General features: G+C 45.9%; 1 protein-coding gene, 1 long non-coding RNA gene and 3 other non-coding genes across 6 annotated transcripts; all 5 read left to right on the top strand.

The window, feature by feature from the left end:
* Nucleotides 1-715: 715 nt before the first annotated feature.
* On the top strand, nt 716-2,478 carry LOC133911015 (uncharacterized). 2 transcript variants are annotated; one of them, XR_009908576.1, is made up of 3 exons: nt 716-886; nt 1,305-1,449; nt 1,887-2,478. It is a non-coding gene; the product is annotated as an uncharacterized LOC133911015 (long non-coding RNA). The 2 variants fall into 2 exon arrangements; XR_009908577.1 differs by having other exon boundaries at nt 1,300-1,449.
* Nucleotides 2,479-4,315: 1,837 nt separating this feature from the next.
* LOC133913885 (small nucleolar RNA R66) lies at nt 4,316-4,389 on the top strand. The gene has a single exon (XR_009909123.1). It is a non-coding gene; the product is annotated as a small nucleolar RNA R66 (small nucleolar RNA).
* Nucleotides 4,390-4,473: 84 nt separating this feature from the next.
* On the top strand, nt 4,474-4,561 carry LOC133913863 (small nucleolar RNA snoR118). The gene has a single exon (XR_009909105.1). It is a non-coding gene; the product is annotated as a small nucleolar RNA snoR118 (small nucleolar RNA).
* Nucleotides 4,562-4,698: 137 nt separating this feature from the next.
* On the top strand, nt 4,699-4,783 carry LOC133913917 (small nucleolar RNA snoR109). The gene has a single exon (XR_009909150.1). It is a non-coding gene; the product is annotated as a small nucleolar RNA snoR109 (small nucleolar RNA).
* Nucleotides 4,784-10,621: 5,838 nt separating this feature from the next.
* LOC133912360 (UPF0481 protein At3g47200-like) lies at nt 10,622-12,375 on the top strand. Its single transcript, XM_062355048.1, has one exon. It carries the CDS (start codon nt 10,831-10,833, stop codon nt 12,094-12,096), a length of 1,266 nt encoding a protein of 421 aa, XP_062211032.1. The 5' UTR covers nt 10,622-10,830; the 3' UTR covers nt 12,097-12,375.
* Nucleotides 12,376-12,558: the final 183 nt, after the last annotated feature.

Raw genomic sequence — 12,558 nt, 5'->3', positions numbered from 1 at the left:
CCTGAAAGAGCAACGTGAATACGAATGTACTTGCAAGATTTAATCCATATAGGACACATATAAATAGTCTGACTCCAAGGATTATGCATTGAGTCATTAGAAAAAAAAATGCCACAATAATAAGTAAATTAATGTGCATAAGCAACCTAAGCATATATATGTGAGCACCTATACTTAACCACCCATGAACAAAACTACCCTGCAAACCTCTATATAAACATAAATATAAATAGAGCCATCATAAAAATAACTGTAACAAATCGTCTCATCCTCATACCAACATATCATAGCCACCAAACCAAATTCGGAAACTCTACAACTGATGCAAATGAAAATAAGCATGCTCATGACCGAGAGCACGACATTTAAAAATATTTTTACACTCTGCAGAAGATACTCCTGGACCTACACGACTCGAGGACCATACGGCTCACGTGCCCACACAGACACATGTAAGAGGTTCTTATGTCAACATTTTTCAATAAATCCTAACCATTTGGATTATATATCACTCAGAGCAAATATGTCTAGAACTACTTACGGAGCAAATTAGATATCTTTACAAGTCCGTCCACTTACATTGTCGATATTTAGATCCAAATAACTATAACTACAGAGGTATTCAACTTATCTTACTATTAAATAAATATGTGCTAAGTAAGATAAATGTCAGAGAAAACTACACCGACGAATAACCTAAACGATGAGGCATCTACAGTGTTCAGATTTCTGTTCCGAACTGCCCGAGTACTCTCTGTCTCGGAGAACCCTCTCCTCGCAGATACGTGGCTTGCTTGGTTGCAGCAAGCCGGTGCGCTCATCCTGGCGGAACGCGACACCGCCTGCCTCCCTCTCGCGATCCACTCCGGCGTCGAGGGCTGCTCTGGTAGGTGCCTACTTCTCCCCCTGCTTCACCCCCTCGTCGTCTCAGATCCATCAACCCGCGCCTACGGTAGCGTCCAGTAACTGCTCTGCCCAAGGCTCCAAGACGTCATCGACGTCGCCGCTGACGGAGATGTAGCAGTTGGACTTCAGCGAGGTGGCATGGGGCGAGCCCGGGAGCTGGACTTTAGCTTTATGTTTTCTATCCTTTCCTTTCATAGTTTCATTTGTCTTGCCATGTTATCTCTCTATGTGAATATAGGTATAGCTTTAACTGAATTGTGTAAAACCACATTCGGTAAATATGAACTTGTTTTTGTGTCTCTAAATCTAAGATAAAGTTGAAAAATTCAATTTACCCTGGCATGCATGCTAAATTCAGTCACCCTGATGTGTTGCGATGGTTTTCTCTGCTAGTTCAGATGAGCAAGGAGCATCAAGAAGCTCCAGAGCTAGGTCCTTGAGCTGCAGCGCCAGCTTGCTCACTGGCCCGGCGAGGCCTGGGAGAAGCAGGGCAGCACGTCGTGTTCTGAATCCTTCGCTGCCACTGAAAACATGCAGTACCAGGTAGTAGTTGCTGCTCTGAATTAATTCTACCAGAATGGTTCAATTGGATGAAGGGGGAATATTTAGAGTTAGGACTAGAATCGATTGTTGTGCAACTCTGGAACTTAAAATTTAGACCAACTAGAGGTTAAGCTCTGGAGCTTCTTACAATTAATTTCAACCATCGATTACCTTTTCATCACCAATTTTAACCCAAAAGTTCAGCTGTAATATGCCGGTGATTCCTCACAGACTCACTAATGTAAAAGACTCACTATGTTTTACATTTTCCATAGGGTCAAGTGGAGTTGGTTCATGATAACTGTGTGAAGTCTTAGAGTTTAGATAGATCTGTTGTCTTTTGCCTTTTTGCAAGAAAAAATGCTTTTTATATTTGTGCAAGAAAACTTTAAATGTTATAAATCAGATTTATTCACGGCTTACTATGAATGTTTTAGTGAAATGGCAGGGTCCTGGTTGTGAATGGCTGAGCACGCCAAAAACAAGTGAAAGGAGCCTTCAGTTGTCAAGCCATGATAGAGAGATCGCTAGTGGAGGCGCTGGCCACAACAGCGCAGGGAGGCACCACGGGGACGTGCTAGACATGCTCAAGAACACTGGGCTGCCTATCGCCAAGGTGTTCATTGTCTGCTTCATGTGGTTCCTTATGGCCGCCAAGTACAAATCAACATCCTTTGGCAATAGCCTCCAAGTTAGGACATGCTCATTGTCTGCATGTTGACTCTGTATGTCAGAATGTAAGCAAAAATTTTGGTAGTGTATCTGTAGAGAATAGAGAAAATAAGACCCATTTCCTATCCCTTTTTCAATTTTTTTATTCATCATATCAGACTGGTTTCAATGTTACCCGTTTGTGATATGAGTCATTACAAACGGTTTTTTGCCCGTCTTCAGATCACAGACGTGACTACATACCGTCTGTGATGTATGTTAGTACCCATCTATAATATGACTTCTTTTGTGGTAGTGTATGATGCAGAAACGGATGATAATCAGAGGATTAGCAAAAAAAATGTTCCTGCTTGTTTTTTCTGTCTCTGAGAACTGAAAATGCTCATGTTAGTTTACTCGCTGAAAGTTACCAGTGCAGTAGCCATGCACTTGAAGTCCTACTCTGTGAACTTCGTCACGGCAAACGAACTTTGTGAATTTGTTACGTGCAGCACTCTACCAAGAAGTGCTTTCCACCACAAAACATAGCTCGCCTGATAAGTGCATTACTTCTGATATCTCCCTTTATCCCCACTTATCAACAAATTGGTGACCAGCATCAACAGTATAAGACAAACTACAGCCATCACCAGATCAGACAGTGAAATTATAGGATAAAAGATATATACAAATAGCAAAGAGCCTTAAATAGACATTGGAACAAGAAACGTACATAACATATAAGCATTGCACAACAACACAGACAGATAAAAACCGGCCTGGAGCTGCGCGCATGCGCCGCAGTGGCTAGCTGTCACAGCCTTCCCTTGCAGATGAGATTGAGAGAAGGACTGAGGAGGGGCAGCAAGGTTGAGCGGGGGACTGTGAGTTCTTGCGACTGCGAGCCAGCCGAGGTGGAGGGGGACACAGGGTTTTTGGGCTGGGATTCGGGAGGCGGGCTGAACGGAAATAGAGGAATAAGAGGCGGGCTAGGAAAATTCTGATGTATACGTAGTCTTATAATTTTTTTGAAAGGGGTATAATTCAGAATGCATACAATCTATTCACACCATACTCACACCCTACACATGCACACGTGTGCACGTTCTAAGCAATGTTAAAGACTGATTCTCGCTAAACACACATGCATGTATGTACCCTTAACTACTAAGAAAACCCCGATGAGGCACGGAGTCAAGCTCAACGCTCGAACTCGCATGGGCATCGAGCGAACCTAGCGATCTTACCATCGCGCTACCCACGCGTCAAAATTTTGAAGTTTATCTTAGAACAATATAATTTGAATTTATAATATATGGAAAGTGAGTAATTTATTCATTTATGGCATGTGCCAAAGTATTATTTGTTTTCTTATAAACACGTAATAATCGATAGTAGTATGTATTACCTCCTATAGGTAATAGAAATATCAACCATTAGATCTAGTCACAATGAATGGTTTATATAACTTGGAGTACTCTAACATCTACCGGAAATTTTTTATTCTCATTATAACGCACGTACCGGAAATATCAACCATTTATCTAGTTGATCATCAAACGGAAACGTTCTCTTTTATTTCGATAGGAACGGAAACGTTCTGAAATGCACTCACGGCACGTACTTGCACGCTTCCATCGCAGCCAGGAGCCATCATCATCCACCCTCTGCTATACGGGCAGACTAGCACAAGGGGTAGGGAATCGGATCAAGTGGTCCATGAATGAAAAGGAGCCGAGTGCAAACCTGGGCCCAATATATGAGCATGCACGTCCACAAAACCAGCCCAAACAGATCACACGGCCCGCTAAAAAATACCCTGAAAAACCCTAACCATCGTTACCTCAAGCCCTATAAAGCCAGAGACAAAAGCCGACGAGACCCCCACCACAGCGCCGCCATGGGTGAGGAGAAATCGCAGCACAGTTTTTCTTCGCCCCCTATTATTCTTTTTTTGATTTTTTTTGATCAGTTCTTGGTTCTCCGGTGAGGCTCGAGCCCCTTGATGAGTCGATCTCTCAGATTTTTCTATCCGGTGCTCGAGTTTTTCAGAGGGCTGAGATTGCATTATATCTTGAGTCGCTTCGCCTACTGCACACCGTGAGGCGCAGCGAATAACATTCTCCGACATTAACCACAGAGGAAGGTTTCTTCAGGATCTCTTTTCGACATTTTCGTCGTTTTGTTTCTTGTGCTCGATCCAGTTCTGTTTGAGTCCCGTGATGGCATGAAATCTTTGAGACCTGAGTAATTACTTGATGAAAAATCTCAAGCATGATTCCTGAGGGCTACAGATTTTATCACCTCTCTTTCTTTCCCCGTTTCGATTCACTATAAAATTCTATGCCATAGTCATTTGCGAGTTCAGATTGTATGGATGATGAAATGCACTGGGCTCCGAGCAGTGAAATTCTCTGCGTTTTGACGGAGACGCACTTGCCTAGAAAGCATTGTCTGACATTTGAAAAATGCTATCGGCAAAAACTAGAGCTAGTTAATTCTTCGCATCATAGTACTCTTCTTAATGGAACCGTGAAGGCTGCATTGTACCAAGATAAGGGCTTCAATTCCTTACCCTCGTCTTGAATTTGCCGGATTCGGCTGTAGCCAAATTAACGAGGAAGAAAAACTGGTCGGCTTGCCCTCTTCAATGGGCTATCCGCTTACCGAACTTCCCATATCTTCGATTCAGCCCAGTATCAGTTCTCTCTACAGCTACAATTTACCATTTGGGATTCCCATAATTTTGATGACTTTAGATGTAGGAATCAAAACGACGGGGTAGTGGAGGGGAATGGCGCATGCTGTAGCCATTCTTGTAGGCCCTCTCGAACAGCAAGGTCCTGCCAATGTCTTCCTCCGTTTTTTATTTTTATTGATCCATTTTGTTATCTCCTCTTCGATCGTTTTAAATTGTGCGAGGTAGATGTGGCAAGCTGATCATCATCCGGGCAGCCTGTTGCCATTGTCGCAGGCTGCGTCATTGATGCCTACACTTCCAGGGCTTCAACTTTCATCGGCAAACTATTCGTTTCAGCGTAACGAAGCACTTATATGCTAGACCGAATAACAGTGGAATTGTGTTGCCCATGCCATAATGTATGTTGAACCGTTTAATCTCTACCTGATAAGAATTTGTATGATTTGACTGCAATTAAAGCCATCAGCTCTGAAACTTCACCAGTGACACTTCACCATGGAAATTTGAGACTTTTTTCTTGAAAAAAGAAACTGGTTTAGAAATCATCATTTCATCGACTGGAGTAGGCTTCGAGACCAGCCTGGACCGCAGGCTTCGGCCCATTAACTGGTTGATGGTGGGTGGGCCTTAACTAAATCAAAATTCACCTGGGAAGCCCATTGTGAAGAAAGTGTTAGGGCTGTAAGGCTTTGCAGGCTCTTAGTGTAAAAATATGAACCCCGCGCCGTGAGATTTCCTATAGGCAGAGCGACCGTTTTTCTCTTACGGTAGCTTGGTGTTTGAGATTCGTACCCGGACGCGTTGGCGGCTGAGATGCGGGCGTGGAGCGGGTCGGATCGGGCAGGACGAGATTCCTACCCGGACGCGTGGGTGGGTGAGACGTGAGATGTGGGCGTGGACCGGGTGTGGGACTGTGGGTGTTGGTGCCTGGGCATGGAGCGGGTCGGATCGGGCAGGACTAATGTCAAGATGTGGTTAGCTTGATTGGGTGGAAAATCTCTTTGAATAAACTTAGGCCCTGTTTGTTTCAGCTTCGGATTCTGGCTTTCAGCTTTTATAATCCGAAGCTGAAACAAACAGGTAGCTTTTGGTTATAGTTTTTTAAAATCTGCTGGTTGGATTGTGAGAATTTGAGAAGCTGGTTTTCCTCAGCTTTTGATAGATTGTGAAAGTCTATTTTACTAAACTGTCCATTAAATTTTTTTAGAATTTACAGTCTAAAAACTTTTCATAATCCAGCTTTTCACAATCCAGCTTTTATAAGCTGCTTTTCAGAATCCCTAGCTGAAACAAACAGGCTCTTAGAAATGTGATTTTCTTTCAAACCGAAGTTCATTTTTGAATCTGTTTGAACTATAATGTTGTTCAAAATTAATGCAACAAAATGAGATCTAATATGAATTTTTTTTTTTGATTTTTTAAAACATTCAACAATTCAAATGTACTATTTCAACATTTTGATTATACTACTTCAGGTCAGGTTTTCCAAATTGTTGAATGCATATTAGAAACAAAAAACTACTTTGATGGATTAAATATACTATTTCGATATTTTCAAATAAAATGTTGAACCCGTTTTTTCAAAATACTGAACTAGATTTCGCAAAATGTTGAACCAAGCCTTTAAAATTGCTGAATGCAAATACCAAGAAAAAACATGAATATAGTAAAACATGAATTAATTACGATGATTATAAAAAGTAAATAAGAAAAGGAAAAAGAAAAATACATAGCTTTTTGGACTTGGGCCGCGCTAACCTGCGGTCGCCCTATCTATACGAGGCACCTGCAGCAACTACCATGGCACGTTTCGCTGTGTTGTCCGGGATCGGTCTGTCACGAACGGTTGCCGGCACACGACGGTTCGTGATGTTCGCGCGGGTGCAAGGCGAGATCCGGCCTGGCCAGCCGCTGAGGAGAAGCGTCGTTGCCACGACAAGGGACGCACGTCGGCCGCAATGTCGAAAAGTGGCATCGTGCTGACTCTAGCTGAGTCCCGACCAAGACCACCACCGGCCAGTAATTTTGCCAGGTCGTTAGCCGATGTGGGAGGATTGTCATATTCCAAATGCCATCTTTGCCTCTTTGGTATGTACTGGCATTCAACGGAATACATACACCAACTAGGATTGAGAACTCGCTTCGCATTCATAATTGTATCGAATTGCCTTTTTCCGTCTTGCTAAAGTAGGTTGCATTTGGAGAGACATTAAAGTCAGACATGCATCTGGCCTGCGACGTGAGTATTTGGTTGGATCTTAACTGGGGCGACAGGATTAGGACCCAACCGGCTCCGTTTCCCCCCAACCTAAGCTGTGCCCATGAAAGCACGCAATTAATCCAGAAAATTAAATAGATATGGTGAAGCCGTGTGCCTGCGTATACTACCTTGAGCTTAGCTGTGTTTGTACTACTATTGTGAGAAGCCGAGAAATGCAGAGCATGATCTACCAAATGACACCCTTGTAGTTGCCTGACGTGCCGACGTGCGACCCAATCTTGTGTGCCAGCCGTCGCAAGCAATGGGAACTCCGCCCTAACGCTTGAAAATGTCAGATTGCTTACGACGTGCGCAGGCGGCGTACGGGACCAAGCGGAATGCGCCTTTTTTACCATTCTTGCCGTGTGGCACGCTTGCCTAGACCAAGTCCATGCTTGTAGCTCGAACTAGTTATCCTAGTCCTTTCCGTGACACGTCTAGCTGTGGTCGCAAGTTCATGTTTGCCATATCTGATGGTGACCGGTGAATACACGTCGATTATCTCATATTCGCCGCACTGTAAACCACTCCCCACTTTAGTTTTTTTTTCTTGGTCACTATCTCAAAACAAGTTATTAAAGATAGATTTAAAATTTATTATAAAAGATTATAGGTACCGTCTTTATAAAAGTATTTGTTATATCATATTACACACGGTTATAACTCCGGCTATAATAAAGATACATATGGACGGATTTTCTGTAAAACCGTTTGTGAGGAGTAAGGGTGACAAATGGATCTTTTAAAAATCCATCGATGAGTAGTAAGATTCACATACGATTTTTTTGTTAAAATATATCTGTATAAAATGTTACAAATTGATTTTTTTTAAAAACATATATGTGACCCTATCCCCTGATAAACTATTTTGTTTCCTGTCTACGCTCATGATATAACATTCACATTCATGATTTACAAAACTATTCAAAACACAACATCATATACATTAATATTTACATATCATACATTGACACATTATTCATAACATGGATCACAGATATTTACATACCACAAAGATTAAGAACATCACTCAGATGCATATCACATATTATTCAAAACACATAAACCTAGTTAGCTATACATAATCTCTAACTATACACATTTTGCTTCCAGAGGGTGAGATGCTTGACATCATTGATACCATCTTTCAAAAAAATGAGATGCTTTACATCATTGGAGACATCATCTTCCAAAAGGATGAGATAATCAATATCATTGGTCAATATTGTCTTCCAGAAAGATGAAATAATTGGCATCATATCAACCTCATGTGTTTTAGCACAATATCAATCCAAGCATCATCTTAAATGAGCATCTCGCTATCATCCGGATCAGGCTTTATCCTGACTAAATCAGTCATGTGCCAGAACCAAACTGCATTGCTGCCAAATCGACAACCATGGTTAAGCAAGAAATGCGCTTTCAAACCAATTTTGCAGCTCACGAAAATGTCTTCATTGTGACAAACAACAATAGAGAAATTTTTATCTGCAAGAACAGAATGTAGAACGCGATTCACAGCAAAAACAGGGTTCACGAAGGGGCCCTTCAAAGTAGCAAAAAACACGAAATCCACACGATCAAAATCGAAGTCAAGCATCCGCACCTTGGAAGCAGGCATATGGACAACCCCATCCTGATAGCAGTGAACCGAGCTATTACAGATCTACTTTGAAAACACCACATTACCCTTAGTTACATAGATTAAAGCAAACCCTAAGAAACCCTAATAGAACCATGATAGAAACCCTACGATACTCATCTCAGTGTGGAAGATGAACACTCCAATTCCAACAAGTAGAGCAAGAAAGATGGACATTCCTCATCGCTTTATATTGAGGGAAGACGAGTGAGTTGTATGTGTGGGAAGCCAAAGAGCAAGGGGAGACGAGTGGATTGTGTATGTGGGAAGCTAAAAGAGTCAGGAGAGATGAGTGTTCAAATTTAAAACAATACCCGAGCTTTTAAGTATATACAAAAAAACCGTTTGTGTCTATCATACAGACACAGACGGATCCTAAAAGAAACCATATGTACAATATCAAGACGTGTTTTTCTAAACTGCATTTGTGTCTAGAGGATAGTAAAGGACGAATTTGTAAAAACCGTCTATAAGTTCAGACACACACAGACGACGATCTTGTTATAAATACATCTGTTTTAGCAACCGTTTGAAGGTATTTTGTCAGTGGTGGGTCCTATGAAACCGTTTGTGACACTCTATCTACTTTCACTGATTCTGTAGTAGTGAGTCCCAGAGATAGCCAAATGGGCCTGTCGAGCCAGCCCGATACAAGCCTGTCTAGGCACGGTCCGGCTACTGCACGGGTCGACATGCTCAGTAAGGTTAACGGGTCGTGCCGTGCCAGCCCGTGTGTCGAAGGCGCAGCCCATGACATAGCCCATCACCATCGTGCCGGGCCGAGCATTGTTGCGGCACAGCCGGCCCGGCGGGCACGGTGAGGTGGGGCGACACAGGGGCAGGACATGGCGAGGCGTGACGGCCAGACGACAAGGCAGGGTGACACAACGGCATAGCGGTGGGGCGGTCGGGCGATGGGGCAAGGAGGACGGGGGCAAAGCAGCAAAGGACGGAGCGAGGCGAGGCGGGCAGGCGACGGGGTGAGGAGGCCGGGGACAGGGTGGCTGGGTGGTGGGGGCGGAGCGATCAGACGATGGGGCGGGGAGGACGTGGGCGGGGTGGCACGACGACGGGGCGGGGCGGGCGACCGGGTGGCGGGGTGAGGAGGCTAGGGGCGGAGCATCATGACGGCTGGGCGGGGCAGGGTTGGGTGGGTCGTGCCCGTGTCGGCCCACCGTGCAAAGATGTCGGCCCAGGCACGACCCGACTAACCGTGTCGTGCCGGCCCAGCACATCTATCCTCGTGCCTATACTGTACCTACAGTGTTATACCTCAGATCAGCCCAATAGGCATGACCCAGTTGACCATGTTTTGTGAGTCCATTTCATTTGTGTATACAAAAGGTAATAATTCACTAATATGAATTGAGAATAGAAAGTTTTTTTTTACAAAGAATAGAAATAAATATTTCCATATTCAAAACATATACATGGCGCGCCCGAAAAGGCATAAATTAAACTAGCCAGGCAAGCCAGATTAGCAAGATTGTTCTGTCTTAGGGCCTGTTTGTTTGAGCTTTTGCTTTTGAGCTTTTCTGAAAAGTTGTGCTTTTAGTTTGTCTGAAAAGCTGCTTTTAGAAATAGGCCGTTGACTTCTACAACAAATTTTTGACTTCTCAGTACATAGCTTCTCAGAAAAGTATATTTCAGCGAGCTTCTCAGCTTTAATTCATTTTCCTCAGAAGCAGTCTTTTGACTTCTCCAAAAACCACTTCTCTAGAACCGTTTATTCTGACTTCTAGCTTCTGCCAGTAGCAGAAATAGAATCAGAAGCAGAAAATAAACAATACCTTAGTCCAAGTCTACTCTACTAGTATCGTTCTCATCTGTTCAAAATACGGTAACCAAATTCCACGCGCGGACAGCATAGACCAAGTGCAGAAAGCTGCAACTTTTTCGCCTATATTAACGTCAACCAATTTGCATACGTACATGGCAACACGGCCAGAGGAAAATTAGCACCCACACCATAACAGGGGCATCCTTCCTCACTTGCCCGGGTACCGGGTCAGGTCAACTCCTCTGGCGGCCAGCGCAACGAGCCCGCGACGCCTCATCGTCGAAGCATCGGAGCGACGCATCAAGGCCTCGGCGCTAAGTTCTCCGCGCGCTCGCGTCGTGTTTACCATGGAGGGCGGAAGCAACAGCGCGGGCGAGAAGAACAGCTACCACGACGCGCAGGTGGAGGCCATGCAGCGGCGCGTGGACGCGGTGCCGCCCTTGGCCGACGACCCCTACACCATCTTCCGCCTCCCTGTGGCCGTGCGCGAGCGGCACCGCGACCTGTACGAGCCCAAGGTCGTGTCCGTGGGGCCCTACTACCACGGCCGCGCCGGGCTGGGCGCCGCGCAGCAGCACAAGTGGCGCCTCCTCCGCGACTTTTTGTCGCGGAACAAGAAGGTCGGACTCGGCGCGTACGTGCGCGCCGCCCGCGCGGTCGAGGCCGACGCGCGCAGGTGCTACGCGGAGGGGTTCGGCTTGGGCGCCGACGAGTTCGCGGAGTTGCTAGTGCTCGACGGCTGCTTCCTGCTTGAGTTCTTCCTGAGGAAGAGCGAGGGCCAGCTCGCCGCGCCCGGGGGCGCCAAGTGGGCGTGGCACCACATGTACCACGACGTCCTCCTGCTGGAGAATCAGATACCCTTCTTCGTCATCGAGAAGCTGCACGGTGTCGCCTTCGCCGGCGAGGACGGCGCCGAGCACGACGCGCTCCTGGACATCTTCTGCAAGGCCTTCGCCGGCGACCTGCCGTCGAGCCGCACCATCCGGCCGCCCAGCGACAAGACCATGCACCACCTGCTGCACCTGCACTACGAGTGCAACGTCCGCAAACCGGGCGCGGACAACGACAAGGCCCGCAACAGCATCGGAGACGTCAACGGCGCGTCGCTGGCCATCTGGAAGCAGCCGGCGCTCCCATCACCGTCCTCCGGCGAGGGCACCGGCAGCAAAGGTCGTCTGACGTCGATGATCCCGCCGGCGGCCAAGATGGAGGAGGCCGGCGTGACGTTCAAGCGGAAGGCGACCCCGCGGGACGTCTTCGACGTGAGCTTTCGGTACGGCGTGCTGCACATGCCGGCGTTCGTGATCGACGAGGGTGCCAAGGTGCTGCTCGCGAACCTGGCGGCGTTCGAGCAGGGAGGCGGCCGCGCGGCACGGCAGCTGAACGGGGGCAACCTGGTGACGGGGTTCGTTGCGCTGGTCGGGTCGCTGGTGAACTCGAGGAGGGACTTAGAGGTGCTCCGCCGGTGCGGGATCATGCACTGCATGCTGGCCGACGACGACGCCGTGGCGTACTTCAACCACGTGGTGCAGTACACGACTATGGACTACGACCGGCACCTGCTCGCCTGCCTGTTCCGAGACGTCAAGGAGCACTGCCATTGGAACAGATGATCGCGTGTGTGGGCGTGTTGCGCGCACGTGTTCCTGATTGGGTTAATTACTTGATTTCGACGCTGCGCGCGTGTTGCTGGACTATGCCAGTATACGTGTCTGTCACAGGCTAAAGATTTTGCCTTCCTGTATACTTGTCATTACACACTGATTTTGCCTTCGGGCTAAAGATTATGTACCTGTTACTATTTCATGCAATTATGCAAATACCCGACAATCTCAGATATCCTAAAACTGAGATATAGGAGGGAAAATGAAACTCAGTGACTTCCAGGTTTCTTTCCTATTTTTCAGTGACTTCCTTGGTTGTTACCAAGGACCCTGCTATTTTAAGGTATATCCTTCAATCAGAACAATCTAGAACATATCTCCAAAAAAAAAAAAAAAACATCGAGCATCACGAAAATTTCAAATGTGCGAAGTCTCAAAAAGGAAAATAAGGTTCCGAGTTTGCAAAATAAA

The sequence above is a fragment of the Phragmites australis genome, chromosome 3, assembly GCF_958298935.1.
Source record: "Phragmites australis chromosome 3, lpPhrAust1.1, whole genome shotgun sequence".
Lineage (NCBI taxonomy): Eukaryota > Viridiplantae > Streptophyta > Magnoliopsida > Poales > Poaceae > Phragmites > Phragmites australis.
This window is presented reverse-complemented; position numbering and strand designations above follow the sequence as displayed.